The following is a 27,993-nucleotide window of genomic DNA, read 5'->3' on the forward strand; positions in this document are numbered from 1 at the left end:
AGGCCTAGTGGTCTGGGATCAAATCCCAGGTGGATGCCTAGCAGCAGAGGGTGGTGGTCCTCCTGTCTGCCCCGTGGAATCAGGATGAAGGCTCTATTGATAAAGCAGGGATGCTTTAAACGGTGCCTAGCGTGCAAAAGGTGCTAAGTAGTGATACCAGGGGTTTCACTCCTGTGAAGCCTGTCATGAGCCCACCACCTTCAGCTCTGCTGAAACCCTGCTGCGCTCTCAGATCTCTGTCTGGCCCACAGAGTCCCAGGTTGCTCCTGGCTCAGGTGTTTTAAGGCGTGGAAACCTTTGCCTGAGGCTGCCGGGCCGTTCCTTCTCTTCCCGCTGAGAATGGGACGGAAGCTCACCTGTGGGTGAATGGCTCTAGGAAGGTGTGGCAGTGGAGTGGCGTGGGAGCAAGAAACCCAGAATGCCCTGCTCTGAGTTCAAGACTTGGGCCACTTGACCTGTGTGATGGCGCCGTGAACCACACACTGCCACCCCATCTCTGTGCTCCACCAGTGAACTCTCTCTCATTTGGACTGATTTGGAGATTGCCCAAGTTGGAAATGTTCGCAAAATTCATAAGCTCTAAAGTTTGCAGTTGATACAGTGACTCGGACAGATGCAGGGTGTTGAGCCAGGTGTGGTCTTTGCCCTTGCATCATCTGGTCTGGGCATTTTCTGCCCGTGCTTCTTCTTAGCACTGGGCCATGCCTGTGTCTCCTTTCCTCCTCTCCTTCCTTCCTGACTGTTTTTTGACTCTCTGTCTTTATATCTCTGTCTTTCCAGTCTCTCTCTGTTTCTGTGTGCCCCCCACCCCCGTGTGTGTGTAACAGAAGATAGCCTTGCATCATTCTGTAGGCACCACCCATCTTCCTCCTCCCTCCTTTTTACATACCTGTGGGTGGTATGGGGTCTGTTTGTGTGTTCCCACATGTGTGAGTCCATGTGTATGCAGGTACATGTACATGTTGGGACTCACCTCTGATCACTTTCCACCCTGTTCACCCAAGCAGGCCTCTCTGTCAGACCCAGGGCTCGCAGATAGGGCTGGTCCTGTCTCTGCCTTCCCGTGCTGGGCTTGCAGACCCACCCAGCACAGATGTGGGTTCTTCGAGTCCAAACTCAGGCCCTCATGCTTGCACAGGAAGCACTTTAACCATGGAGCCCTCTCCCTGGCCTGCATGCACAGGGCTCAGAAATTCGGGTGGAATGGCTGTCCAGCAAGCTCCAGAGCCCTGCATCTCACCTTCCGGGTGCTGGGATTATAATCATGTACCACCGTGCCCAGCTTCTGTGTTCGTGCTGGGAACCAAACTCAGGTCTTCCGGCTTACAAGACATCATCCGCATAATCGCAACTTTGAAACGGTGTCCCCTGTGTAACCAGGCTGGCCTTGAACTCACGACCCTCATGCCTCAGCCTCCAGAATCCTGGACTCAGGGGCCATGGCACTGTACATGACTGTTTTCTCCGGTGTGTGATGGCACATCTGTACAGATTTATGGAGCGCAGTGTGGTGTTCTGATGCGTACACACAGTGATTACGTTTGCATGATTGGAATCTCCATCCCCTCACTTAGCATTTCTTTGGGATGACATCTGTGGCTCTTTTCCACTCTTCCTGGCTTGACTGGGAAGGTGGGGAGCCTCCGCAGGAATCTGTCCCTGGATTTGGCCTCTGTGCCTTCACCGCCACCCGCCCTGAATTCAGCCTCAATTTCTCGACAGCGGTCCACAGCTAAAACCCTCCTTTGTCTGCGACTCCCTGCCAGTCTCCTTGTCCATGTCACATGTAAAACGATATAGGTAGCCATTTATTTTATCTCCTTGGGTTTCAATTCATCCTCACAGCAGGGGGTCTGTGAGAGCACCTGCTCTCCCGCACCTAGCATTATGCTTAGCAATCTTTACACACTCAGCACAAAATACAGCTGAGAAGGCCCAGCATAGCTCAGCGGAGCAAAGCACTTGCCACACAAGCATGACAGCTGTGTTTGGATGCCAGCATCCGCATCAAACTCCAAGGGCGGCCACATAGTACCTATAACCCCAGAACTGTTGGAGGAAGGAGACGGGAGGGTCTGGGGTGTGCTGGCTCTGGGCCTAGCTCCAAGTTCAGTAAGAGACCTGTCTCAAGGGAGCAAGGCAAAGAGCCATAGAGCAGGGCACCAAATGTCATCTCTGGTTTGTGTGCACCCGTAAGGGTGGGGTGGGTACACACACACACACACACACACACACACACACTTTTGAATATACAATATATATATACACTGCATATACACACACACACCCCTCTGACCCCCTTTAATATACAACATATATACCCTGTGCACACACACACCTACCACACCATACAGCTGTGGAGTGAAAGATTGAATGAATGAATGAATGAATGAATGAATGAGTAGGTGATGGCCAGGGGAATGAAAATACCATCGAGGAATGAAGCGAAGGAATGTGTGCATGTTGAGGAGGGATGAACGATTGGGTTGTGAATGACTAGACACATCCCACAGAGCACCCTCCTCCGCTTGCCTTTCTGCTCTCCATATACATGGAGTCTTCAGTGCTCCTCCGCCCTGCCCCGCCCACCTTTGCAGATAACGAAGCTGACTTTCATCCCAGGGTTTAGACACTGCTCTTGTCTCCAGCTCTACAGTCAGGAAGCCATTTCTCCTGAGCTCACCTGGTACCCACGCTGCCAACCTTCCCTGAAGATGGAGGCAACTTCAGGGTTTGCGGAGAAGCACTAGTCAAAGAGCGAAGAGTCAGCAAAGAGCTGCTCTGCCAGGCATGCAGCAGGCCTCACTCTCCTCTCCAGCTCTCCATCATGGGGGAAAATGCCTAGAGGCTTCATCCTTGGGCCTGTGTAGTGACCCAAGATGAAGGCACCTCCCTTCAGCTCCAAAGGAGCCTTGTTATAGAGATGGAACAGGCTGATGGCACAGAACACACACAGCACAGCAGCCTTGACCTGAGCCAAAGCCCAGGTTTGTCTGCGAACAGTGTCTATCCTTTAGGTGGCCATCCTGGAGGACCAGACCTGAGAAGAAGGAAGCCCTGGCCCCAGCTTCCCAGAAGTAATTTAGAATGGACCACAGAACCTGTGCCCAAGGGACAGAGACTTGGAGAGGTTCCTCCACCTGCCCCGATCTTATCCTCCCCCGCACAAAGCGTACTGGGGGGGTAGGGATGGTGACAGAGCTCTTCCCCCAGGCAACTCCCCATTGCTTCGAGCAGAAAGCAAGAACTAATTGGTGCGGCTGAGTTGAGGAATGGACAGGGGACATATGCATGAGGCTGATGGCTGCAGCAGATGTGAAGTGGGCAGTGGAGTGTCTGTATTGCTCCTGGTAGGTGCTTCCAGCTTCTGTTAATGCTTCTGGGTCTTGAGTGATGTGCTACTCTGGAAAGGCTATGTAGGACATAAAGGATTATGTGAATGATCACTTTTATTAAGACAGCAGCTGGCATCCTTTTCCCTGGGATTCCCTTAATTAGAATGAGCTGCTAAGGTGCCTCTCACCAAGGCTGGTGTCAGATGCCAGCATCCTTGAAATGACTCAGAAGAGTGACTAACCACCCCAGCTTTCATACTGAAAGTCTTGTGTCTGGAATCCCTTGCATCTGTGGGCTTGGTCACCCAGGCTGTCTATGTTGGCATAGGTAACCTTCTGAGGTATGACCTTCAGAAGGATCATAGAAGGACAGGCTACCCCATTTCACTACACACATACACACACACACACACACACACACACACACACACACAAACTCCTGCCACCATAGTTCTTACCTGCTTCACCAGCTTCCACAGCTAAGGACATCTGTGGCCATTTCAGATATGCCTCTATGGCCATGTTTTCTCTTAAAATGAAAGGATCTAGCTTCTTTTAACAAGCCTCTGTATTCGTGTGGTGGGGTCAGTCCAGGGACTCCAAGAGAATCCCTTAACCAAAATGAACCTAGATATCGCTTGACAACACAGCAGTGCTCCGTCTTCCAGAGAGAGAACTCCAGCGAAGTGAGTTGGAAATGGCTTTCTCGCCTACGTCTCTCGTCAGCCATTAATTTCCTCCCTGTTAAATGCCTCAAGCCAATGCTAACAAAATTAAACTTGACGGAGATAAATGTGAAGTTCCCGGGCCCTGAAAGTGTTGCACGCTATGTAAACAGGCTGAGGGAGGTGAGGTGACCCTTGTGGAAGACACTCCCAGGAAAATGAGGCAGCGGGGATGCTAGGTCCCATCAACAGAAGCAAGGGGTCCAGAGAAGGAGGATGCAGCCTGGATGCTGGGTTTGCTGCTAGATCCTATGCTTTGGACTTTCCTAGCTGTCCCTAGGGGGAGTGGGAATGAGGAAGGTTCTTGGAGCCACCATGAAAAAAAAAAAAAAATAACTAAAGCTGTCCAACCAAACAGGACATTTAGGGGAAATATCTCAAATTCTTAGCTTCGGGGTCAGGGAGTAATCTCTTCCTTTTTTTAGTCAATGGGGACAAAAACAATGGGTGACCACCTGTCCCATCGCCCATTCCCTCCTTGGACTGTGATGGGGTACAATTGATTGTAGTGGATCCAGCTCCCCACCTGTGAATTTGGGGAGGCCCATGGAAACCCTGAACAACCTTCTCATAACTTGATTTCATCTGCAAGACCCCCTTTTCAAAATAAGGATCTGCTAGACGGAGAATCCAGAATGTCCCTCCCCCAGAGGCCAAGCTTTGATCCTCAGCCTGTGGCTCTATTGGGAGGCAGTGTGGTCTTTAAGAGGTGGGGACCTTAGCTCCTTTCCTTTTTCTTTGCCCCCCAGCCATCTTGAAGTGAGTGGGGCTTCACAGCCCCCTGCTCTCATCACTGTATACTGTCCCACAGACTCAAAGAACCACAGCCTGGAGCCTCAGAAACCGTGAGCCAAATCAGCCTTTCCATGGTTTGTCTCTTGCCATGGTTTGTCTCGAGTGTTGAGTCACCATGATGGAAAGCTGACTGGCCTGGGTGCCCACACAGCTACTGCAGGTTACACTGTAGGATGCCTTTAGGGGCAGCATAGCTTAACTAAGTTTATGCCGATCTCTCTACTTTTTCTCTATGTGAGACAGCAGGAGGAAGAAGGAAAGAAAGGGAGGGAAGGGAGAGGGAGCAAAGGGGAGGAGAGGGCAGGACCAGAAAAGCTACTGCAGAGTATGTGCGTTCAGACTCCCTTTGGCCATTATCCCACAAAGTATGGACCCACCGTGTAAGGACAAAGTCCCCAAGAAAGAGAAGAGACATATCTAGAACCGTAGACATTCATGCAGCCACGGAGAAGTCCATGCTTAAGAATGAGGTGCTGGGAGATAATTCAGCCAGAAAAATGCTACACAAGCGTAAAGTCCTGAGTTCAATCCCCAACACCCAAGTAAAAAGCCAAGAGTGTTGACATGTATTGCATTTTTCAGCCTTGGAGAAGCAGAGATCTCTGGATGACAGCCAACCTAGCCTACTTGGCAAGTTCCAGGTTAGTGAGAGACCCTGCCTCAAAAAATAAGATCAATAGTCCTTGAGGAGGGATGCCCAAAGCTGACCTCTGGCCTCCACACATGTACCCAGTACTTTCAAAACAAAGCCACAGGCCTGGCCTGGTAGTATTAACCCCAGCACTTAGGAGACAGACACAGGCAGAGATCATGCAGTCAAGATCAACATAGTCTATGTAGCATGTTCAGGCCAGCCAAGGCTACACAGTGAGACCCTGTCTCAAAGCAAACCAACAAGAAGCTATGAAAGCTGATAAGTGTGCTACAGGATCTTGTTTACAAGTCTGTATTAAATAGATAGATGGATAGATAGATAGATAGATAGATAGATAGATAGATAAAGGACCTGGGGCATAGTTCAGTGACAAAGTACCTGCTAAGCATGCTCAAGGCCCCAGGCTCAATCCCCAGTGCCATAAACATCAACTCATGGGTATAGTTAGCTAATGCTCAAACTGTAGCATGGAGAACAGTAAATATACCAAAAGGATGCTTGGAGCAGATGTATCTGTATGTTTGCAAGCTAGCGTTCCAGAAGCTGGGCTTTATCTTCAGGTTGAACAGACAAACACACGCTACCCTTACATAGGCTAAAGCCCTTTTCCTCAGTGCTGGGCAGGGAGGGAGCTCTTACTTCCCTCTCATTCCTGTGGTTTTCCTTTCGGACTTTTCTAGCATCATTTGGATTGATACGGGCCTACCATTTGCCTGAGTAAAAAATAAAATTTTGCTGGGCGGTGGCACCATGCACCTTTAATCCCAGCACTCGGGAGGCAGAGGCAGGCAGATCTCTGAGTTCAAAGCCAACGTGGTCTACAGATTGAGTCCAGGACAACCAAGGCTACTCAGAGAAACCCCGTTTCAAAATATATATATATATATATATAAATAAATAAATAAACCAACCTAAAGGAAAAAAAAGAAAAGAAAAAGAAAAATTTTCTGAAGACTGAAATTTTTCATTGGCGAGATGTTTGCAATTACGGGTCAGTGGCAAGCGAAGGCTATAGATTAATGCATATGATATTCTATTTTTAAAGTAGAGCTTGGCAGCCGTTCCAAAGCCCTGCTTGTCAGTCTCTCTTGAAACTAAGAATGTTTCTGTCACATGACCCAACAATTGCACCCCTGGGCATTTGTCCCAGAATGGTAATAAACATTTTTCCCCAAGACCTGAACACCAACACCCATAGCAGCATTGCTGGGAACAGCTGGGAACCGCAGCATCCTTCAGTGGGTCACGATCTAGCAGAGGATGCATGTTCCCGTGCTGTGGAACACTGCCCAGCCGTGGAAGGCAAAGCCACCAACACGCAAATGGGAGCTGAAACTCAGGAGACTTGTGCTGAGTGCAAAACACCACCCCACAAAAGTGACTGCGCCTCATAAGTCCATGTGTCAGACAGTTTTTTAAAGGGCAAACTACCACAATTGAGAACCTTGAGAACCGCGTGGTGGCTGCTGTGGGCTCAGGGGAGACTGGGGTAAACAAGAAAGTGGGTGTGGCTAAAGCAGGTGGGCAGCTAGAGGGATCCTTGTGATGGAAGGTTCTGAATCACAGGAAGTCGGTGTCACCATCCCGCATGTGACATTGTGCTGGTCTTGTCAGGTGTATTACCACCGAGGAAACGGAGTAAAGGTCATTCCGTGTCTTATTTCTTCCTCTTTATCTATGTGCGTGTGTGTGGATGTACATGTGTGTGCTCAACAGCATGGGCCTGGGTGGAGGCCAGAAGTTGACCTTGAGATGTTTCTCAGTTGTTTTATTATCATGCTTATTTTGGGGGGTGTGTGTATGGACATGCCTGTGTGTGTGTGCCTGAGCTACTGTTGGGTCTTCCGTCGTTGTTCTTCGCCTTGTATATTGAGGCAAGTCTCTAGCTGAAACCAGATCTCACCATTTGAGCTGTCTGGCTAGCCAGCTTGCTCAGAATTCCTGGTATCTGCTCCACCCCTGGCACTCCGGGGGAGTCACGGGCAGGCCTCCTTGAGGGTCAGAATTCTATAGCCTTTCTAGGGATCTGAACTGCAGATCTCAGACTTGCATGCTGAGTCATCACCCCACCCTATTTCTTTTGAGGCAGGGTCTTTCACTGAACCTGGAGCTTTCTGATTGGCTAGACTTTGCTGGTTGGCTGGTGTGCCCAGGACCCTCCTATTTCCGCACACCTTCCCATCCTGGACCTTGAGGTCATAGAGTTCCACCACATTCACATGGGGCCTGGGGACTCGGCTTCAGGTCCTAATGCTTGAGTGGTGGGCACTTTACCCACTGGGCATCCCCTAAGCCTCTCCCATCATTTCTTCCATGGGCATATGAATCTACAGTAATTTAAAATAAGATATAATTTTTTTTAAAGTGGAGACTGCAGGGTCCAGGAGTAGATTATGTACTTAGTATGAGCAAGGACTTGGGATCAAATCCCGGTACCCCTTAAGGCAGGAAGAGACCCCTAGCTGTGTGCATGTGTCTGGGAGGATGTGGGAAGACAGTCCACAAGGCTGGCAAGTCAGCTGCAGGACTGTCACTCTGAAGAGATTGTCTTCTTTTCCGATCTCTTATTTGACTTGTTCCAACAAGCAAGTGTGAGTTGGTGATTTTTTTAGACCCATGAAATAGCAAAAAAAGGGGGGGGAAAAAGAAGTGTTGGGGTTGGGCGGTGGCAGAGAAGTCTGCTCATCCCATCCCCCCCTTTTTTTTCAGAAAGGGCTGGTTCTGGGTCTACAGGTACATTTTTTAATCTGGGGTGGCATGTCTCAGGAGTGAGGTGGGGGCTTCGGCTGGCCCACTCGAACCTCTGCCAGCCTATCTGCCCCCAGCTATCCTGAGACCAACCCATTCTGGTAGTCTATCCCCGCCTTCACCCGCTCTTGCCTTTGTCCACTGATTCAAGCACTCAGGGACACACAAAGTAGAAGATGTGGCGGGAGGGGGGAGATGGGGGCTCTGGGACCAGCAGCAGCGAACCTCTCTAAGTCATCGCCAAAGGCCGAGAACCACCTCCGTGTCTCGCCCGTCTCATCTCACCTGGGTCTAAGAAGGGACCTGAGAGGTGAGGGCTGAGAATAGAGATGAGAGCTGTGCAAGTGAGGACCCCTATTCCCACAGAAAATTCTGTCAGAGTACACCCCGCCCAAGATACCGCCTCTGAAACCCTCCGTCTGTCTCTGGCCTCTCTAACCTGGGGTCCAAGGAAGCATGGCTGCCGCCGTCTGTTGGAGCAGCAGCTGAAGGAGAGCTTGGAGTGGGGCCGATGGTCAGCAGCTCGTTTGTAGCCAGGTAGGAAAGCAGCCTGCTCCTGGCTCGGCGGGGAGCCCTTAGTTGGACCCACAGGAAGACAGATGTGGCCCTGGCACACTGCCAGCCTCCAGTACTACTCCCACCCTCCGGGAGGCCAGGCTGTGGTTGCTGGAGGCCAGCGGGGTGCTTGGCAGCAGCGGCGAGAAAATCACTGGCTACAGCTGGGAATAGACCGGGCTCTGACCAGTTAGCAGGTGGGAAGGAAGAGCTTTGGCCATAGGCTGCGGGAATCAAGTGGCTGGGTAAGCATGAGGAGTTGTCAGGCATGGGCACAGAGTGTCATGCCACCTCCCCCCTGTGTGACTTCCTCTCTGCTGGTTAGTGGTGGGCATCCCCAGGCTGCAGGGCATCAGAGGGTTGGGAGGAAAGGGATGGAAGACCGGAATAGAGAGTTGTCCTGTCCGTTTTGAGTTTACTTAACAAACCAGGAATCCTGCCCTTCTACTTTCTCTTTTGGAGAGAGGAGAAGGCCAGGCAGGAGATCGCTGTGGCCCTTCTGGAAGTTTCTTGGCTCCCTGCCTTCGATCAGATTGAGGGGGCTGGAATCTGCGGCCATTCTAGCATTCATTCATTCGGTGTGAGGGGTTCATCCTTTACTGTTTACACTGACCTTCGCCTCGCTGAGTCCTGCTCTACCTGGAAGGCCTTCTGCCCATTCTTCAAGAACAAATTCCTGGTCATTTATCAAGCAGCAACTCTAAGAGTCCCCTATGGTCTGGGGATCCCACCTGCTGCTTGGGGCCTTTCGTCCCTACAGTGACTATTTCATTCTTGAGGATGTCAAGGCTTAGCCATCGGTGATGTGGTTCTGGTTGAGGCTCACCTCAGTGTGCTAGTGTTCTGTGGTATGTGTGTGTGTCTGTCCATGTCTGTGTGTCTATGTGTGTCTCTCCGTCTGTGTCCCCATGCGACACTAAGCAATGGACATTCCCTTCTCTCTCCCCCATGACCTGCCCACAGCTTCCACATCTGGAATGAATGGTTGCCTGAACCCACGGGACACTCACAAACTGTGTTTCCTTTTGTTTCCTTCAGGCATCTATAAAGGGCACTGCTTCCGGATCAACCACTTCCCAGAGGACAATGACTACGACCATGACAGCTCAGAGTACCTCCTCCGTGAGTGACAAGTACCCCAGCTGCTTTGTGTGAGGAGGGGAAAGGAAGGGAGGGGCTAGAGAGGTGAGCCCTGTGGACTTGGCCCCAGTTCTTGGCCCTGGGGACTTCAAGCATTTTCATTCAGAAGTCCCGAGCTCAGGGGGCAGGAACCCAGTTATCGCAGCAGAGGCCTGACGTGCTGTGTCTCTGAGTGTGGGTCAAGGGCCCAGGCCCACAAACACCGAGGCCCAAGCAGGAAGCTACAGCTTCAAGGGCCCGCTGGTGGGACAAGCGAAGTGGGGATGTAGTTCAGTTGGTAGAGTGCTCGCCGAGCGTGTATGAAGTTGTGGGTTCTGTCCCCAGCACTGCTTCAGCACAGGTTAGTGGCAAAGGCTGTAATCTCAGTACTCCAGAGTGGTGGAGGATCAGGAATTCAAGGTCGTCCCCTGCTGTATAGGAAGTGTGAGGCCAGGCTGGGTCACAAGAGACCCCAATTTTTAAAAGATCCGAGCCCCGTACAATTGTTCAAACCAATAATATCAGCACCCAAGACTAGAGGGAGGAGGACCAAGAAACCAAGTGCCTCCTCTGTTGTGTAGTGAATTTGAGGCTGACCTGAGCTCTGTGAAGCCCAGTTTGGGGGGAAAAATGCTTAAAAGGGGCTGGAGAGATGGCTTAGAGGGTAAGAACACTGACTGCTCTTTCAGAGGACCCGAATTCAAATCCCAGCACCCACATGGCAGCTCACAACTATCTGTAACTCCAGTTCCAGGGGATATGACACCCTCACACAGACATGCATGCAGTCAAAACACCCATGTGTATCAAATAAAAATAAACTTTAAAAAAAAAAGAAAGAAAGAAAAAAGTTCTGGCCAGGCCACACCTACCTGAGGGACGGAGCATCAGAAACACTCTATGTAGGGGTTACCTCTACAGCCAAGACAGCTTCCTGAGGTGCTAGGGATCCCACCGTTGCTGATGGACGTGGCAGGGCCTCCTCTGACAGGAGACCCTAAGTCCATTCAACCCCACCTAACGCAGCTACTGCCTCTGCCTGTGGGGCTGCTCGTAAGCCTCTGCTCCCATCTGATCTTGTGACTGAGTGATACCTCCCAATCGGTACCCACAACACGTGCTGAACCCCCAAATGATAAGCTACGTAGAGTTCATCCGTGGGCCTCTGAACACCTCTCCTCCAGAAAGGAGGAAACCGCAGCCGGAAAGGGCCTAGAAATGGATGCTAAAATTTCCATATCATTCCCTCTTCCCCGTCAGCCAAAAGGCACAAAGAGCTGCTTCTCACAGCACTCCCTGGGGCCAGGCCCATCCTCACACATAGAGCACCGATACCAGTGTGTCCTTAGAGGAAGCATAATTCACTGTGCACCTGATTATGGGTCTTTTTTCCCCCTACAAGAAAAGATTTGGATTATGAGTCATCTGATGAAATAGAACAGTGCGGTTCCCATGGAGCCGAGGCCAGGGAGGCTGCTCCAGCCAGGCCCAGAACGTGAAATAATATGACCAGAGCCCTGCCTCCAACCCACTTCCCTTCTCCTCTTTCATTTTCCTGTCCTCTGATTCTACATACTAGGAGCCCACACTCTACCAGGTACATGAGATCCCATTAGGGCGGTCATAGGTCATGGAGGTTGTACGCTGTCTAGCTCAAGGAACGCCACTTGCATAAATTATGGTGTGAGTGACATCCTTTTGGTTCTGCGATGCAGGGCGTGTGAAAGGGGGCTGGGAGGACAGAGCTGGCTTGGCAAGAGCTGTGACCCCTAGGGAAGAACGCAGCAGCGTCTTCATTTTGCAGCTTGGTAGAGAGAAGCCTTGGGAATTAACTGCGTCAGGGGCGTTGTCCCCCAAAAGCCAGAGGTGGGAGCCTTGATGGTTTGGTCCACACAGTCAACCTCCTGGGGTCCAGGACAGGATAGTGAAGGACAGAGTAAAGGCCCTGAGTCACACAATTCATGTGAGCAGAAGTGTGGGCCCTACAGGTCCTCAGCAGTGTCCCCTGAGTACCTTGAGAGTGCCTCGGAGTGATAGTGTCAGTGTGACAGCTGTCTCTCTCACAAAGGACATGTTCTCAAATGTACAAGATCCCCAGAGAGACCTGCTGGTCTGTAACAAGCTAGTGTGTGTCCGTTTGGTGCCTGTAGAGATGGGACCCTGAAAACTGATTTCCACATCCCCCCAGAACGCAGGGAAACCCAAGCCGGCTGGATACCAACTTTTAGGCCTGTGAAGGTCATAGTCCCTGTGGCCACAAGTCCTGTGTCTCTCATGATTCCCAGTATTCGGCCCTCTGGTCTCTGTCCAGACCGTTATCTCCAGGAGCACGGTCCCTGGGGGCTCATGAGATGAGTTCGTCCATTTCTTCCTTCACTTAACTGAAGCTTACCGTGACTCTGTCACATGCCCGTCACCATCCTGAGCAAGTGGCACGGAAACAGCTCTGCCCTCCATGTGGTGTCAGAGTGCAGGCGTTTGGAGAGCACAGAAGGGAAGGCCTGGGAGCCAGCATCCCAGCAGGCCCAAGGCTGGGCAGCTCCTCACCCCATTTTAAAAAGTTCAAGAAACAAGCCAGCCCTGAGCCGCACATCCCCAGGCCTCCCAGAGAAGCCGGACTTGCGTTTTCAGTTACACCATTGTCACTGGGTTCCTGGAGGCCTCTGAGCATTGCACACTCACAGCTGGGATTTGAGGGAGTCACCACGTCACTCCCTGACAAGAGTTTCTTCCTCAGGTGTGTCTTGTCCCCTATCATCCCTGCCTGTCTTGTCCCAGGCCTGGCACCTCCCTCCTAGGTTCAGGATTTCCGGTTAGATGGCTGATGTCTGTGCCAAGCCACAGTGCTGGTTGTCAAGGCAACTGTGAGCCCACAGTGGGGCTTAGAGTAAATTTCAAGATAGTGTCCATTCTCCAGAGAGCTATATATAACCTCCCGTGGCTTGATACGGTCATGGAAGCGTGGCTGTCTCCAGCCGCTCAGACACTATGCTCATGTTTGGCAACATGCTCAAACATCTGAGTCCATGTGGCAAGGGACAGGTGCTTGCAGGACTCCCCTGGATGGCTGTACCACTGAGCCTCAGGCCTCCAGTGTCCTTCTGTCTGGACCACCTGACTGGTCTGCAGAAGGCAGGGCAGGGGCCTGACCCGGGTCTGGCTATCTCTGCTCAGAGCTATGTTTGAGAAGCACACAGGAAGCCTCCTCCCAGAGCCTGCGACGACAAGAAAGCTAAGAGGAGTCGGGGAGGAAGCGCCGGAGAGAGGAGTTCCATTTACTGCCCCCACACAATCCCGTCTCTGTGGAGCTGGGGCTCACACTGTGGGCGTACAGAAAGGAGACAAACGCCGCCTTCAGAGGCTGCAAGGCCCCAAGCCAGTCAGCTGGCTCAGGAGGGGCGCTTGCCCGCACTTCCTGACTCACTGTCCTCCCCTGGCGCCACCAAGGCCCACGCAACCAGAGTTCTCTAGGGCCGTGAGGACCCGGAGGAGGCCAAGCTGTGACCATCTCTCGTGCCTTGTTCTCTTCCTCTGACCTCCACCCTCCTGGGTGGGTGTCAGAAGCCTACTGTGTGCTTCAGTGACCATCCATTTCCTGAGGGGTTACTGTGAACCACATGACTGAAAGCAATGGACACTGACCCCTGGGGAGGCTGAAAGTCAGAAAGAGGAAGCATTGTCAAGACTCTGGCCCCTCTGCGTGCTCAGGGGAGCACCAGAATTTCCCGACCATGTCCTGCCCTCTGACTCCATCTCCATAACGTTCTCCCCTATCTTAGGAAGATGCTATCGCTAGACTCAGGAACCACTTGGTTTGTTCAGGATGGTCTCAGCTCAAGGCCCCTAAGGTCCCTGAACACATATGTGATACCTTTTCCCAATGGAAGCCATATCCAAAGGGAAAGGGCACAGTCAACCTTGCGAGCATGGTATCACTACCGTGGCTACCATGAACTCAGTGAACTCAGGTGGTCACTGAAGTTCCCCGGCCCCACGCCTCCCCTCCCCGCTGGTCAGGGGCTAAACGAGGATTCAGACATGGTTCTGCTGGCCAGTGTGCCCCCGCTGCCTCTTCCGTGACTCATGCATGCTGCGAGCTTGCACATCTGTCACCAGGCCCAGCGGTGACTTGCTGAACACACCTAGTCACTTAGGAAGTGCATCCTGCAGCCAGCCCTGTGCTGATCACCTCATGAAGACAAAGCCTACCACAGCACAGTGGCCCCCCACCCCACCACTAATTCACACTTTTACTTTGTGAGATTCTAGTCAACAGCAAGTCAAACTCAAGAAATGGAAAATGCCAGAAATACAAAACCCGTAGCTTTAAGGGTTTTTTGTTGTTGTTGTTGTTTTTTAGCTAATTTTTAATTTTTATTATAGTACATTGTTACAGCGATCCTATTTTATTATTAGCTGCCGTCGTCACTTTCTATTGAATTTGTCAATTAAGTTTTATCATGGTGGACTGGCAAGGAAAGGTGCTTGCCAGGTGTGCAAAGCATGGTCATCTGAGCTCAATCACGGAACCCACATCAAGCTGGAAGGACTAATTTCACAGAGCTGTCCTCCGACCTCCACATTGAGGCTGTGGCGTGCGCGCCCACACAATGATAACAACGAATGTGAATTTTAAATGTTCCATTTATCATAAGTATGTATGTATGTATGAGGGAACAGAGGGTCCTCGTCCGACTCAGGACTTGGCCAATGAGGAGGACACTGAGTTAAGCCGTGTCCTCGAGTGAGGAAAGTGAGTCTTTAATGAGTGACGTGGCTAAGAACACACAGCATGTGACAGAGCAGGGCTGACTCCCAGTCCCACTGACAGTGCCCAGGCCTGTTCCCCCAGCCGTTGAGCAGACCCGGCTTTAGGGTACACCACTTGCCAGCCTTCTGATGGCCCTATGGGACCAGGAGAGAGCTCAGCGGGCAGTGAGGTGTTGTGTCAATATCATGCCATCCAGAACACTAGTTACCGTTACTGTGGCCTCCCTGTGCCACAGAGGCACTCCACTTCCTGTCATCTGAAAGAACTGTGACCCACACCCAGTGACCTGCTTGCGGGTATGATTATCGGTCACCTGGCTTCTTAAGAGAGTAAACAGTCAACCTATAGCCATCATTTGCCCGGGTCCAGCAGCGGGACTCCTGGGAGAGTGCCCCTGGCCGTGGCAGGGGGAGGCGGCTGGACTCACTGCCCTCTTCGCTTTGTTCCCACCCTGGCCCAGGCATCGTGCGAGCCTCCAGCGTCTTTCCCATCCTCAGCACCATCCTGCTCCTGCTCGGAGGGCTGTGCATCGGCGCCGGGAGGATCTACAGCCGCAAGAACAATATCGTCCTCAGCGCGGGAATCCTCTTTGTGGCTGCAGGTGAGCAGGGCTGCCGCTCTGGGACGGGACCGGGCAGCACCTGAGCACGTGGCCTTCAATGCCAGAAGCGCACTGAATGCACTGGTGGGCGAGCAGTCCGAAATGACAGCACACGGTTAGCTTTAAAAGGCCGGTTAGCTTTAAGAGGCTGGGTTTGTAGGACTGGGTCAGGGCTGGGGGGGGAGGGTGGCAGCTTAATGGGGTTTTCGTTTGAGGTGATGTCAGTGTCACAAATGGGATTTCACACGTTGTAAAGGGTCACACGCGTCCTAAGTGCACTGAACACCGGTGGAGTGCGTCCTTTAGGGAGGTTAATTGGATGGTGTGAGAATTTCAGAAAGTCGGGCACTCAAAATACAGCCAAGGCAACAGGCTGCCGGGTGCTTCCCAAACCTGTCATGGGGTCGGGAGCTGGCTGAGTTGGATATTAGGAAAGAACCAGAAGATGCCTGGGATGACAGGAACCAAAAGAGTTTGCCCTGTAAAGGCGGGGTAAAGGACTGGGATAGGAAGGACAGAGTGACACCTTCTTGCTTAGCATAGATTTGTGTTGGCTGTCATGAGCTACCTAGAGTTGAACGAAGCTATATTGGAGGGTTATAGGCAAAGGCTGCACTCTTCTAAGGGGCGTGGTCATCACAGATGGTGTGTTCTTCTGGGAATGGTAGATTTGATCTCTCACAAGCACCCAACGGTGACTGGACTCAGAGGGGGAAGCTAGCTACCAAGATGGCCGAGATGGTGGGTTCTGATCCCAGCACCTGGGAGGTGGAGGCAAAAGAATCAGGAGTGCCAGACTGGGAGGGATGGCTCAGTGATTAAGAGCACTGGCTGCTCTTACAAAGGGCTGGGGTTCAATTCCCGGTACACGCTTGGTGACTCACAGCCATCTGTAATTACAGTTCTAGGAGATCAGATGCCCTCTTCTTGCCTTTTAGGAAGACAAGTGTTGTACAGACATACAGGCAAAGCACCAATACACATACACATAAAATCATTGTCTTAAAAAAAAAATCAAGAGTTCAAAGCCAGCCTCAGCTATGTAGGGAGGTCCAAGACAGCCTCGGCTACATGAGATCCTATCAGAAGGAGAGGAAGGAAGGAAGAAGAAAAGAGGGATAGAAGGATGAAAAGAGGGTAGAAAGAAGAAAAAAACGAATCATCAAGTCAGCTGTGGCAGTGCAAGCCTGTAATCCCAGTACTTGGGTGGTGAAAGAGTAATTGGAAGTTCAAGGTCATCCTTGGTCACACAGATTCAGGGCAAGCCTAGGCTACATGAGACCATCTCAAAAATAAACAAATAAACTACCATAATAAATGAATATTCATCGAGGAGAAGATGGGTCACCATCCCACGTTTGGTGGCCTGCCCTGCTGTCTTGTCGTTCCTGCTGTGAGTCTAACCCCTAGCTCTCTCCCCGGCTCCCTCTCTCACTTCTTTCCAGGCCTCAGTAATATCATCGGCATCATCGTCTACATTTCCAGCAACACGGGCGACCCCAGCGACAAACGTGACGAGGACAAAAAGAACCATTACAACTACGGCTGGTCTTTTTACTTCGGAGCCCTGTCGTTCATTGTGGCGGAGACCGTGGGCGTCCTGGCTGTGAACATTTACATTGAGAAAAATAAAGAGTTGAGGTTTAAGACCAAGCGCGAATTCCTTAAGGCCTCTTCCTCCTCTCCTTATGCCAGGATGCCCAGCTACAGGTACCGGCGACGGCGGTCCAGGTCCAGTTCAAGGTCCACCGAGGCTTCGCCCTCCAGGGATGCATCTCCCGTGGGCCTGAAGATCACCGGGGCCATCCCCATGGGGGAGCTGTCCATGTACACGCTATCCAGAGAGCCCCTCAAGGTAACCACAGCCGCCAGCTACAGCCCAGACCAGGACGCTGGCTTCCTGCAGATGCACGACTTCTTCCAGCAGGACCTGAAGGAAGGTTTCCACGTCAGCATGCTGAACCGGCGGACAACTCCCGTGTGACCTGCCCACCCACCCCTCAGCACCAGCCTCCCCCGGAGAGGCTGTTTTGGGTGACGCACAACAGGGTGACCCTTAAGATTATAGATAGTGAACTGGAGCCAAGCGCAACCCCCACCCCTGGCCTCCAGAAGATGCTGGTTTAGAGTGAAGGAAGCCAGGGGGGCCGGAGTTAGGGCTAGGGTAGGAAATGAAGGCTGACTTTCTCCCAAGGCAGGGTGTTTTGGCTGCCCTCTGGGTGTTTGGAACTTCTCGGGAAGCCCAGCTGTTAGCCAGAAGCTGCATCAGCCTGCCACTTGGGAATCAGGAAAGTAGTCATGCCAGAAGAAGATGATGTCAACCCCTTTCCCCTTCCCTGGGCGCTGGGCCACAGGAAGGCCTTCTTCCAGACACTGGGAGCCCTGAACTCCAATCAGCTCTTTCCCACCCAGAAGTTCCTGTGTCCTGGAGCCTGCAATGAGCCGAAGCTCACTCCTGTCCCCTCTGTGTCTCCCTCTCCCGGCCTCTGGCACCCTGGTGGAACCAGTGGTTGTATATATCTGTCCTGAAGAGAAAGCTCGCGATGGCTAACTGGTGCTTCCGCCTTGAGCTGTGCTGAGGCTGGCTGCTCTCCACCTCAGGAGACCAGGAATCCAAGGCAAATGCAGAGGCTCTGCCGGCTTTCCTACCTGCTTCTGGAAGTTTCTGCTCCCCTCAGAATGGTCAGGACAGGCTGACTAGACTTGGAGGTCTGGAGGATTCCATGGATCTGAGAAAACGTGGGCCTGTGGCCTCTTGCTGTGTCCCTCCACACTGGCCTGAGGAACCACTCTGTCCCCTGAGCAGCAGAGGGTCCCGCTGTGAGGTAGAGCTCCAAACCTCCAAACTGATGTTCCGCAACAGATGTACAAGCTTAAGTACAAGAAAGGGAAACCGGAGGGTGAGCAGAGACCAAAAAGAAGAAAGGAAGAGCGTCCGTTTGCAAGTGGTTATGAATCATTCGTTCTGAAGAGCAACAGCAGGAGAGCAAGCTGCACTCACCTCTTCATCCTAAAAAATAGCAACAGCATCTCCCCAGCAACCATCATTATAATTTATTCTGCCGACATCAGGGCTCAGTGGACGTTTGACTCAAGGGGCCATGCTGGGCTTTCTAACTTTGCCCGAATCTAAGGATGAATTCTGTGTCTTACAGTTTGTCCAACCGTCCACCCCCTCCACCCCCACCTCCCTCTTGAGGTGAGCAAGAACCGCTTGAGAGTGTCCAGGTTAGAAGGTGAAACTTACCCTCTTTTCTATAACACGTGTGCTTTCTAAGGATCAATTGTTTCTTACTTTTTGAGACTTCTTAATCCAATCTTTGAACAGTCATCTGTGACCCCGGTAACTGTCTCACTTAGAAGTGACAAGCCAATTCTTACCTCAGTCACCTGCTCATGGAGCCCCCTAGGCTAACTCGGAGTTCAGACCCAGATCCGTTTATCCTTCCCTGCCTGCCTTTCACTGCCCCCACCACTGCCAGAGGAAGGCATCTCATGTCGTTGCTCCAGCCAAAACCCCGGGAGCTGCTGAGCTGAGATGTGAGCATGCCAAGGCTCCTCTGTGCTCGCTCAAAACCATTCCCCGCCCCGCCTCCACCCCACCGCTGGCCAGGTTGGCTCCTCAGTGTGTGTGAAGCATGTACAGCAGTAAGCACCAGTGTCGAGACATGTGTGGTCTGTCCCTGCTGCAGGCCCTCTCCCCGCCCGCCTCCCCACCCTCACCTCTCCTCCGCCACCATTGTAACATCTAAGGAGGCTGAAGGGAGCCCCAGCCCCCAGGGGAGACTGTCTTGTCTCTCCTAGAGAGCTGGTGGGACTTCCGCACCAGCCACCATCCCGACCGTGGTCCCAGAGGTTCCCATGATTCCACATAAGAAAGCTGTGTTCCCATGACTCCTACCTCTTGTCCAGTTCCAGGCAGAGTACACGGGCCCCGCTCCAGGGACCAAGACAGAGAAAGAGAAGACACAGAGGGGTAGAACACAGGGAGAAAACCTCAGCTGCTCCAGCCCTGACAACCTTCCTCCCACTGACTGCTGGCCTCGTTCTGGGGACCCTGGTCTCCAGCTTGCCCTCCCTTTTGGACAAAGGGAGTAGAGCCGGACCCTACTGCTGACAGGCTCGGATCTGGCTCCCTCTCTGAAGGGAGATAGGCCTGAGCCTACCGTCCTACCCTTCCTCTGTCCCACCCCCTCCCCCCTGTGTGGTCCACCAGGTAAGCCCCTGTGATCCTGTACCCACCAATGGTTTGGGATTGTTAGTTCTGTCTCTCTCTCTCTCTCTTTTTTAATTAAATAAAAACATTTTTAAAATGTCCTGTTTTTAATATGGGGAGGCGGAGAAAGCGCTTCTCTGGAGGACACCCAAGAGAAAAAGAGTGAGGCGGGGAGGGCAGACAGCGTATGACCAAGACTGGCTTTTCCAGCTTGACTCTGAGGACCAGGCCAGGCTTAGTCTGGGGTTACCACTGAGCTCCTTCGCCATGGAGAAGCTGGGAGCAACTAAGCAAGTCATTGGGTGGGACTTGGTAAAAGCCTGAGCTCTGGGGGCATGGGAACTGGTAGCTCAGGATACCAGAACACATTTTCCTAGGTACCCTTCTGGGGTGGAAAGAAAGAGGCCTGGATAACCGGGACACAGAACTTAAACAGGCTGGGGCAGAGGTGTGAGGACAACAGGGCTCAGCCTCCTAATTTGGTGCTCTCCCCTGGGTCCAAGGTGCGAGACGCCTTCTTGAAGGAGACGCTAGCTGAGACGGGTGGCCAGCAGGCTTCCCTTTGCTGATACAGGGCTCAGCCTCCCACAAGCCAGTCAGGGCAGCCAGCTGTCACTGCCCCTGGCACAGGGAGGGACGGGATAGGACAGGGAGAGGAGGGCCAGGATGACCCATCCACACAAGCTATACTTGGCTGATTGCGTAGGCCCCAGCAACAACTGCTGTGAGTCACCAGCTTCTCCCTTGCCTGGCCTTCGCTGGATATCAGAGGCCTGAAGAGAGATCATCAATTATTTCCTTTAATTCTGCCCACCTGCAGCCCAGGGACCTTCCCAACCCCTGTCACCATTCCTATCTTGTACGACTGTGATTTGGAATATTCTTCCCAAGAGAGGTGAGCTCTATTGGTCTCTCTGAAGCCATACTCTTTTTCCTTCTTCAAGGGCTTCTTGCATCCTGATCCCAGGGAAGGGCACCAGGCTAGGGACTGAGATCCGTTGTCCCCATTCCTCTGCCCTCTCCCAGCCTGTCTGAACTCTCTGTTCTGGCTTCTTATCCCTCTTTCAAAAAACCATGTCCCTAAGGATGCTGAGCCATCAGCTCCAACAGCCTGAGGAGTTCAGGCTTCTGCCAGGTCCCACCAGTGACCGCGGTGTAGACTGGCTGTGCCGCTAGCCTGGAGCCAGTTCTGCCTGGAGTTAGCACCTTGTGCCAGAGTGCTCGTGTCCACTGTTTATTCTTAGCCTGGAGGAAACCCTGGCTCAGCAGAAGCTGTCCAGCCACCCTGGCCTGACTCTCGTGCCAGGCTGCACTTAGGGACTTGCCCCCCCCTGCAGTCACGTGGTCACGTGTTGAGTTCAGCTGAAGTTGCTGCCTCCAGAATCTGTAGAGCTAGGTCTGTTAGCACCAACACAGAAATCAATGTTGTAGTCCCTTAATGTGAATAACCTCTAGGGCCGGGGGTCTAGGGAGTGGGGGGGCCAGGGAGGTGCCTCAGTCAGTAAAGTGCCTGCCTTGGAAGCATGAGCACCTGAGTTCAGTTTCCAGAGCCCATTTAAAGATCTCAAGCCTCTGGTGGTGGTTGCTGGCAATCCCAGTATTGGGGAGGCAGAGACAAGAGTATCTCTGGTGCTCTCTCTGGCCAATCACATGAGCTCCAAGGCAACGAGAGACCCTGCCTCAAATGATGAGGACAGGATTATACGTGCATACATGTGAACCCACACACACCCAAACACACATGTATGTATGTATGTATGTTGGCTTTTTTGAGACAGGGTTTCTCTGCGTAACAATCCTGGCTGCCCTTGAACTCACAGAGATCTGCATTCCTCTGCCTCCCAAGTGCTGCCATTGAAGGCATGTGCCGCCATTTCTAAAATAAGAAAAAGTAAACATTCGCAGCCCATCCCTGGGCCAGCTCAGCAGCCACCACTCTAGCCTTAGCTGTGTTACTTAAGAGTAAGCCAAATACACGCTCCACAGCCCCAAGTGTAAAGGCTGAAAATAAAAGAACTATGTTTCTTGTGTTAGGTCCACCACCCAGAGGAGTGTGGAGGCAGGCCCTGACCCACGCTGTCAGGCAGAGACTCAGTCCCAGGCTGTGGAGCCTCTCCTGTGGCAGGCGGGAGTTGAGAGTAAATGATTCTGGTTTTAATGGAGCAGGAAGTTGTGACCTGCTTTTCACACACCGTCAGCCAGAACTCAATCCCATCAGTACATTCAAGAGCAAGGGAGAGTAGGAATGTAATCTCTACAAGGAGAAAAGAGTTTGGGGGAAGGCTGGCCCGTCTGCCTGTGGCGGACAACTTTTGGTACCTCTCTCTCCTGCGTTTCTACCCCCCAACCTTTTGAGGCACGCTCACTTTAAAGTCTCTGCCTGTGACATTATCAGCCTCCACGTGTCCTGAGCCCCTCCTTGGATCCCACATGGTGGTGACTGGCCTCATCTTTGCTCCAAATATAAGAGCAGAGGACACTGCTCCAGTCCTTTGTATAAACTGAGCCTGTGTCACCCTCTTCCCGAGTAAGGAACAGGTTTGAGCCTATCCCTTTATCACACAAGAACACACTGCCATTGAACACATGACCAGCAGGCCCGGCCTCATCCCACCTGCTCACCATAGAAGAATCAAGTTCAAAGATGGGAGAGAGAGTGTGTGGAAGAAGAGGAAAAGAGGCAACCTTTTCTAATTTCAGAACCAGCAAAATGGAGACATAACTCCTGCCCAGTGGCTTTGCACCACAGGAATCACTTGCCAATGTCTGGAGACGAGAGGGTGCATACGGCTCTTCTGGGGGCGGGGGTGGGGCAGCAAGGATGCTTCTGAATGGTGCGCAGTTCCCAAAATAGCCTCTCAGCCCTCAGAATGGCCTGTTCCAAGCATCAGCAAAGCCAAGGCGAAGAATCCCATGTTAGCCTGACTGCAAGGAGGAAAATCAAGACCCAGAAAGGGGTGGTCACTAATGCAAGGTCACGTGTAGGGTACTGAACTATGAACTGAAGACGTTATTTCTTTAGTTCTCCACACTCATTTTTTTCCTGCCACATTGTTAGGATTCCTGCCTTATTTCCTCTTGAACTTTTGTTGAGCCACACCTTTCCAAAATAAAAACTGGGCATTGAGGAAGGAAATGAGAAAACGGCCCCTGTTGGGGGTGAAGGATGGTAAAGGCTCCTTGAAGTCTGGAATTTGGGTCCAGAATGTTAGTAGGAGTGAACAAGCCCAGAAGCATGGGCCAGTGTGACACAAGGGGCACACTGCTCGGTGGTGTCTCCCTCCTCTGCCCACATCCTGCAGCTGCAGTGATGTGGCCAGGAGCCAGCAAAGATGGTGATAAAACCCAGCCACTCCTCCTTTCCCCTCTAGGGCAACAGCGATGGACAGCTATCAGCCTGTCACAGCACCGCTGCCGCCGTCAGAGGAGGACGTGAGCCACGGGGAGCTTTGAGAGAATGAGTTAGACTTTAAACAGGGCAGTGCTTAAAAAGATAAAATAAAATGAAACTACAAATAAAAAAGAAACAAAGACGCCAGTTTAGACACTTCATCAGAGGGGCTGGAGAGGTGGCTCGATAGTTAAGAGTATGTACTGCTGTTGTTGAGGACCTGAGTTCAGTTCCCAGCAGCCTTAGCAGGCGGTTTACAACCTTCTGTAAGCTTCAGGGACCAGATGCCTGTGCAGACACTCGAATTCACACCCATGTACCCCCACACAGACAAACATCTACACAGAATCTAAATAGTACAGGCAAACCCTTTTTAAAGGTCTCGTTTGAACGCTCAAGAGTGTTTACTGAAAACTCTCCAGGAGTTTCCAGTGTTGGATGGTTCTAGAACAGCTCTTGAGAACCAGACCTGCTCCTGCTCACTGCTCTGGGACAGCATATCCCCCTGTGGCCAGTTTCTTCCACTGACAACCACTTAGTCCACCTTTCAGGTTCCCCAGACTTTTGGACAGTAATGGCTCGGGCACCTGCAGGCCCTGTCCAACCCTAGGGAATTTCATAAAGCTCATACACAGGGCTGAAAAAGCCCAGAGGCCCCAGAGGCCCGGCTGTGCCAGTCAAGGACCTGCCCTGTGTCACCCAAGTAGAGCCACTGGAGCTGGCTTGAAGGGAGGAAGGAGAGCCCAGAACGGGCAACCTGACTTCAGGTCCCTGTGGAGGTCCCAGATGACAGCACCTGGCTGCCCAGCAGGCAGATGAGAGGGTGTGAGGGAAGCAGGGTGGGCCGCTCTGGGACCTCAGAATCCAGAGGGGAGGTGGAGTGGGTACTCTCCACAGAGATATTTTTAAACTTGCAACACTCATCAAAACTGCTAGAGGGACCTGAAAAACCAAAGACCGATGTCAAGAAAGGTTCCCATTTTGCCCATCTCATGCTTCTGCCTGCAGACAAGGGGCTTATCCTTCCTGGCCTTCGTCCCCTGATAAACATTCTAGGGAGGGTGACACCAGTTCCTGTGGGACACCCAGAACCTACAAATAAAATTGTAATAACCAAGTATGCCTAGGGAAAAAAAAAAAAAAACCCAATATACTTTTGTTTTAAATTTTCTGTGGTTAGTACATTTACCTTTTTTAAAAAAAAAAATTTTTTTTTTTAATTACAAGAGATTGTCCAGTTGGTAGAGCTGAGTTTTTGGAGCCCCAAAACCCATATAAAAAGCCCGGCATGGCAGCATACATCCCAGTGCTGAGATGAGCAGAGACAGGAAGATCCTGTGGCTTGACAGCCAGCCTGTCTGGCTAAAACAGTGAGCACCAAGTTCAGAGAGAGACCTCGTAGCAAATGGAGATGGGGAGCGATAGAGGCTCTCAGGGCTGACTGATGACTTCCGCATACATATAGATGTGTACGCTCCCACACATTCGTGTGCATACAAACACGTACATGCATACACCACACGCAGAGATTAAAGCACACACATGTATACATAAAAGTTAAAGAAGAAAAGTCATCAGTCAAAAGTCCTACAGGAAAAAAAAAAAAGCAATTCACATTTCATCGCCTAGAAAAGGGACCAGGAGGGGCTGTGGCTCACAGCATTGTCCCTGTCTCCATTTGTTGGGTTTGAGCACGTGACCCTTCCCGCAGCATTTTTTCGCAAGGCCTCCCGTGTCCCTGGCTGGCCCGGAAACCCCCTATGTAGCCAAGGATAACTTCAAACTTCTGATTCTCCTGCCTCCGCTGCTCAAGTGTTGGCATTTCAGGTATATACCATCACATCTGGTTTATGTAACGTGTGTGGGGAGCGGTTGAATTCAGGGCTCCACGCATGCTATGCAAGTATTCTCGCAACGGAGCTGCATCTCAGCCCCACACCCACATCTTTGAGCATTCTTCGAAAATGTACTTTGGGTTTGCTGTGCTGGGAGTAAAGCCCAGGGCCTCAAGCATGTTAAACATGACCGTCACCACTGAGCTATGGGCTCAACTCAAAAACCAATATTTAGGGCTGGAGGGATGGTTCAGAGGTTAAGAGCCCTGGCTATTCTTCTAAAGGTCCTAACTTCAATTCCCAGCAACCACATGGTGGCTCACAACCATCTATAATGTAATCCTGTGCCTTCTTCTGACATGCAGGCAGAATAATGTATAGATAGCAAATAAATCTTTAAAAAAAAAACAATATTTAGTGGCTACAAACAATAGAGAGATCACTATTCAAGTGGTGTCCTATTGCTGGATGCTGCTATTTGCTGACCAGCAGATGGCACCTGAATGGAGCCAAGACCCAGGCTTCTCATGTCTGGTGGTGATCTGGTGTTCTCTCACTCAGGACTTCCACCTTGAACCCCAAGACTGATGAAAACCTCAAGCTTCCACACCGGGAAAGGTTGTGACAAAACTACCAGACAAAGGCAACATGAAGAGGAAAGGGTTTCTGAGATGCTCACTTTGAGGCTATGGTCTAACCACAGCCTGCCGGCTGGAGCTGGAAACAGCAGGTTGCATCACACCCACAATCAGGAAGCGGCGTGAGAAGAATGCTGGAGCTTGGGTCACTTTCTCCTTTCTGTTCCGTCCAGGATCCCAGCCCACCCACATTCAGGATGGGTCTCCTCATCTCCATTAAAATAATCTAGATCAGTGGCTCTCAACCTATGGCTCCAGCCCCCTTTGGAGGTTGAAAGACTTTTTCATAGATGCTGCCTTAGACATCAGAAACACAGCTATTTGCATTACGGTTCGTAACAGTGGCGAAAATGCAGTTATGAAGGAGCAAAGAAAATGATTCTATGGTTGGGGGTCGCCACAGCATGAGGAAGTGTGTTAAAGGGCTGCAGCAGTAGGAAGGCTGAGAGCCGCTGAGCTGTATGATTCCCTCACGGATATACTCAGAGGCCGACCTACTCTAGAAAACGTCTCTCAGACACACCCGGTGTCTAACCTCATCTGGATGAGCTCTCACAGACTTGCCTAGAGGCGACTCCTAGGTAATTCCAGACCCTAAGCTGCTTGCCATCCTCAGCCATCCCAAGTGCACCCCTCCCCCATTCATGCAGTCCATTGGCTGATGGGAGCTGAGGGGAAGCCACTCCGAACAGGGACATTAAACAGCCACTAAATATGGGTGGGAGGGCTGGCAAGACCGCTCAGTGAGGAAAAGGCATTTGCCACCAAGCCTGACTGGGGGCCTGACTCCGATCCTTGAGATTTTACAACAAGTAGGGAACCAACTCCCAGAAGCCATCCTCTGGCCTACACACACACACACACACACACACACACTAAATATACTCAAGGGTTCTCAGTTCAATTCAACAGGGCCAGAGCCTGGTGGTTTCTCTCTGCTTCACACCCTAGAACCTCTACTGGAGGGCTGCATGGCTGAATCTGGCCTCAGCTGGAGCCTCGCTTACTCAGAGATCTGACAGGGAAACGCAGCATGGCCAACGCTACATGGCTAGAAAGGCCTTCAGCATAGCATCTGGATCCAAGACACGCATCCTGAAAGCAAGCAGTCTCAGAAAAAGTGCAAGTCTCAGAAGATGGAAAACCTTTTCTGGGCTCAAGAGAAGAGAGAGAGAAAGGAAAGAGAGAGGGAGGGAGGGAGGGAGAGAGGGAGGGAGGGAGGGAGGGAGGAAGGGAGGAAGGGAGGAAGGGAGGAAGGGAGGAAGGGAGGAAGGGAGGAAGGGAGGAAGGGAGGAAGGGAGGAAGGGAGGAAGGAAGAGCATCCCTGCTCCTGCCTGGGAATGGCAGCTCCAGGAGATGTGGCTGCAGAGACACTGCTACGGTGATTTACACAGTCTCTAGGACGCTGCCCTAGCGCTAGTTCTCCACCCATCCTCCATGGCCACTGTGCTCTCCAGAACTCCATGCATCTTCAAACCTCTTCACTGCGTTTCCCTCCACCTGCCTGGAGAAATGATTCCACGCCCTCCCGTGATGGCCCTACCTCCCCCAGGCCTCTCTGAAGAAAGCCACCCACCCTGGAAAGGCTTCTGCCCACTTTCCCAGTATAGCACCCTTGGCTGCGCAGCCCCAGGAGGTATGTGGTAAGGAAAAAGGGGAGACCTCGGGATGAGCAGGGTCCCAAAAGATGCTAGAAGAGCTCTGCCTGAGACGTGCAGCTTCCAACAAAACTGGAAACTGATCTCAGGGACGGATGTCTTGAGAGTGACGAATTGGAGGTACAGGAGGAGACATCCAGTGCCATGTGCTGACAGCTCCAACCCCTTCCTCCTCCAGCCTCCAGGCTAAGGCCTGCTCTGAAGGAATCCCAATCCATTCCTGTCCCTGTCATGCCCTGACTACCTCTCCACTCTTCCTGCATGTGTGCCAGAGATGGTGCTCTGGTGACAGCTTCCTTTATACCCCAATCCCCATGAAGGAGGATCAGCGTCCATAAAATAAGTCACCCTGCCTGACTCCCTGGCCTCCCAGCTCTCTGACCCTCTCACATAAATAAGTAATCCGGTATCCGGTAAATCCTTTTTTTTTTTTTTTTTTTTTTTTTAATGTTAAGGATTTTGTGCCAGGTGGTTGTCCTGGATTGCTCATGTGACCCCACTGTTATCACAAAGGGCCTCAGAAACAGAGAGGCAGGAGATTCAGGAATGTGCCGGAGGCAGAGGTCAGAGTGACAGAGTTGCAGGGCTTTGAAGATGGAAGGGGCCGTGAGGTGGCGATGTGGGAAGGGTTTGTTTTCTTCCCACAGAGCCTCGGGAGAAGTGCAGCCCCGTGCGCATTTCCCTTGTAGCTCGATGAAGCAGCCCGAACTGTGAAACGATAGTGTGGAGTGTCTGAACCGCTGAGTGTGTGACAATTTGTTCCCAAAGGAATAGGGAGTGAACACAGGGCTACTGGACACGCCTCAGCACTTCCCTGCCTCCCAGCCATCATTCTTGATGCTCCATCTAAGCTGTCATCTCATCCTCACAACAGCTATGTTGACTTTCCCGGCTCCTTAGACCCTGCCTCTACTCCAAGGCTCCGTGTTTGACCTGATCTCTAGGTCACCG

General features: G+C 51.8%; 1 protein-coding gene across 1 annotated transcript in view; it reads left to right on the top strand.

Moving 5' to 3' along the window:
- Cacng4 (calcium voltage-gated channel auxiliary subunit gamma 4) overlaps nt 1-19,617 on the top strand; it is a 59,544-nt gene extending 39,927 nt beyond the window's left edge. Inside the window, exons 2-4 of the mRNA XM_021640654.2 lie at nt 9,852-9,935; nt 15,164-15,304; nt 16,750-19,617. Of these exons, the coding sequence (XP_021496329.1) occupies nt 9,852-9,935; nt 15,164-15,304; nt 16,750-17,288 (764 nt within the window). The 3' untranslated portion in view covers nt 17,289-19,617. The remainder of the gene's footprint in view (nt 1-9,851; nt 9,936-15,163; nt 15,305-16,749) is intronic.
- Nucleotides 19,618-27,993: the final 8,376 nt, after the last annotated feature.

Source organism: Meriones unguiculatus, chromosome 7, assembly GCF_030254825.1.
Source record: "Meriones unguiculatus strain TT.TT164.6M chromosome 7, Bangor_MerUng_6.1, whole genome shotgun sequence".
NCBI classification, from domain to species: domain Eukaryota; kingdom Metazoa; phylum Chordata; class Mammalia; order Rodentia; family Muridae; genus Meriones; species Meriones unguiculatus.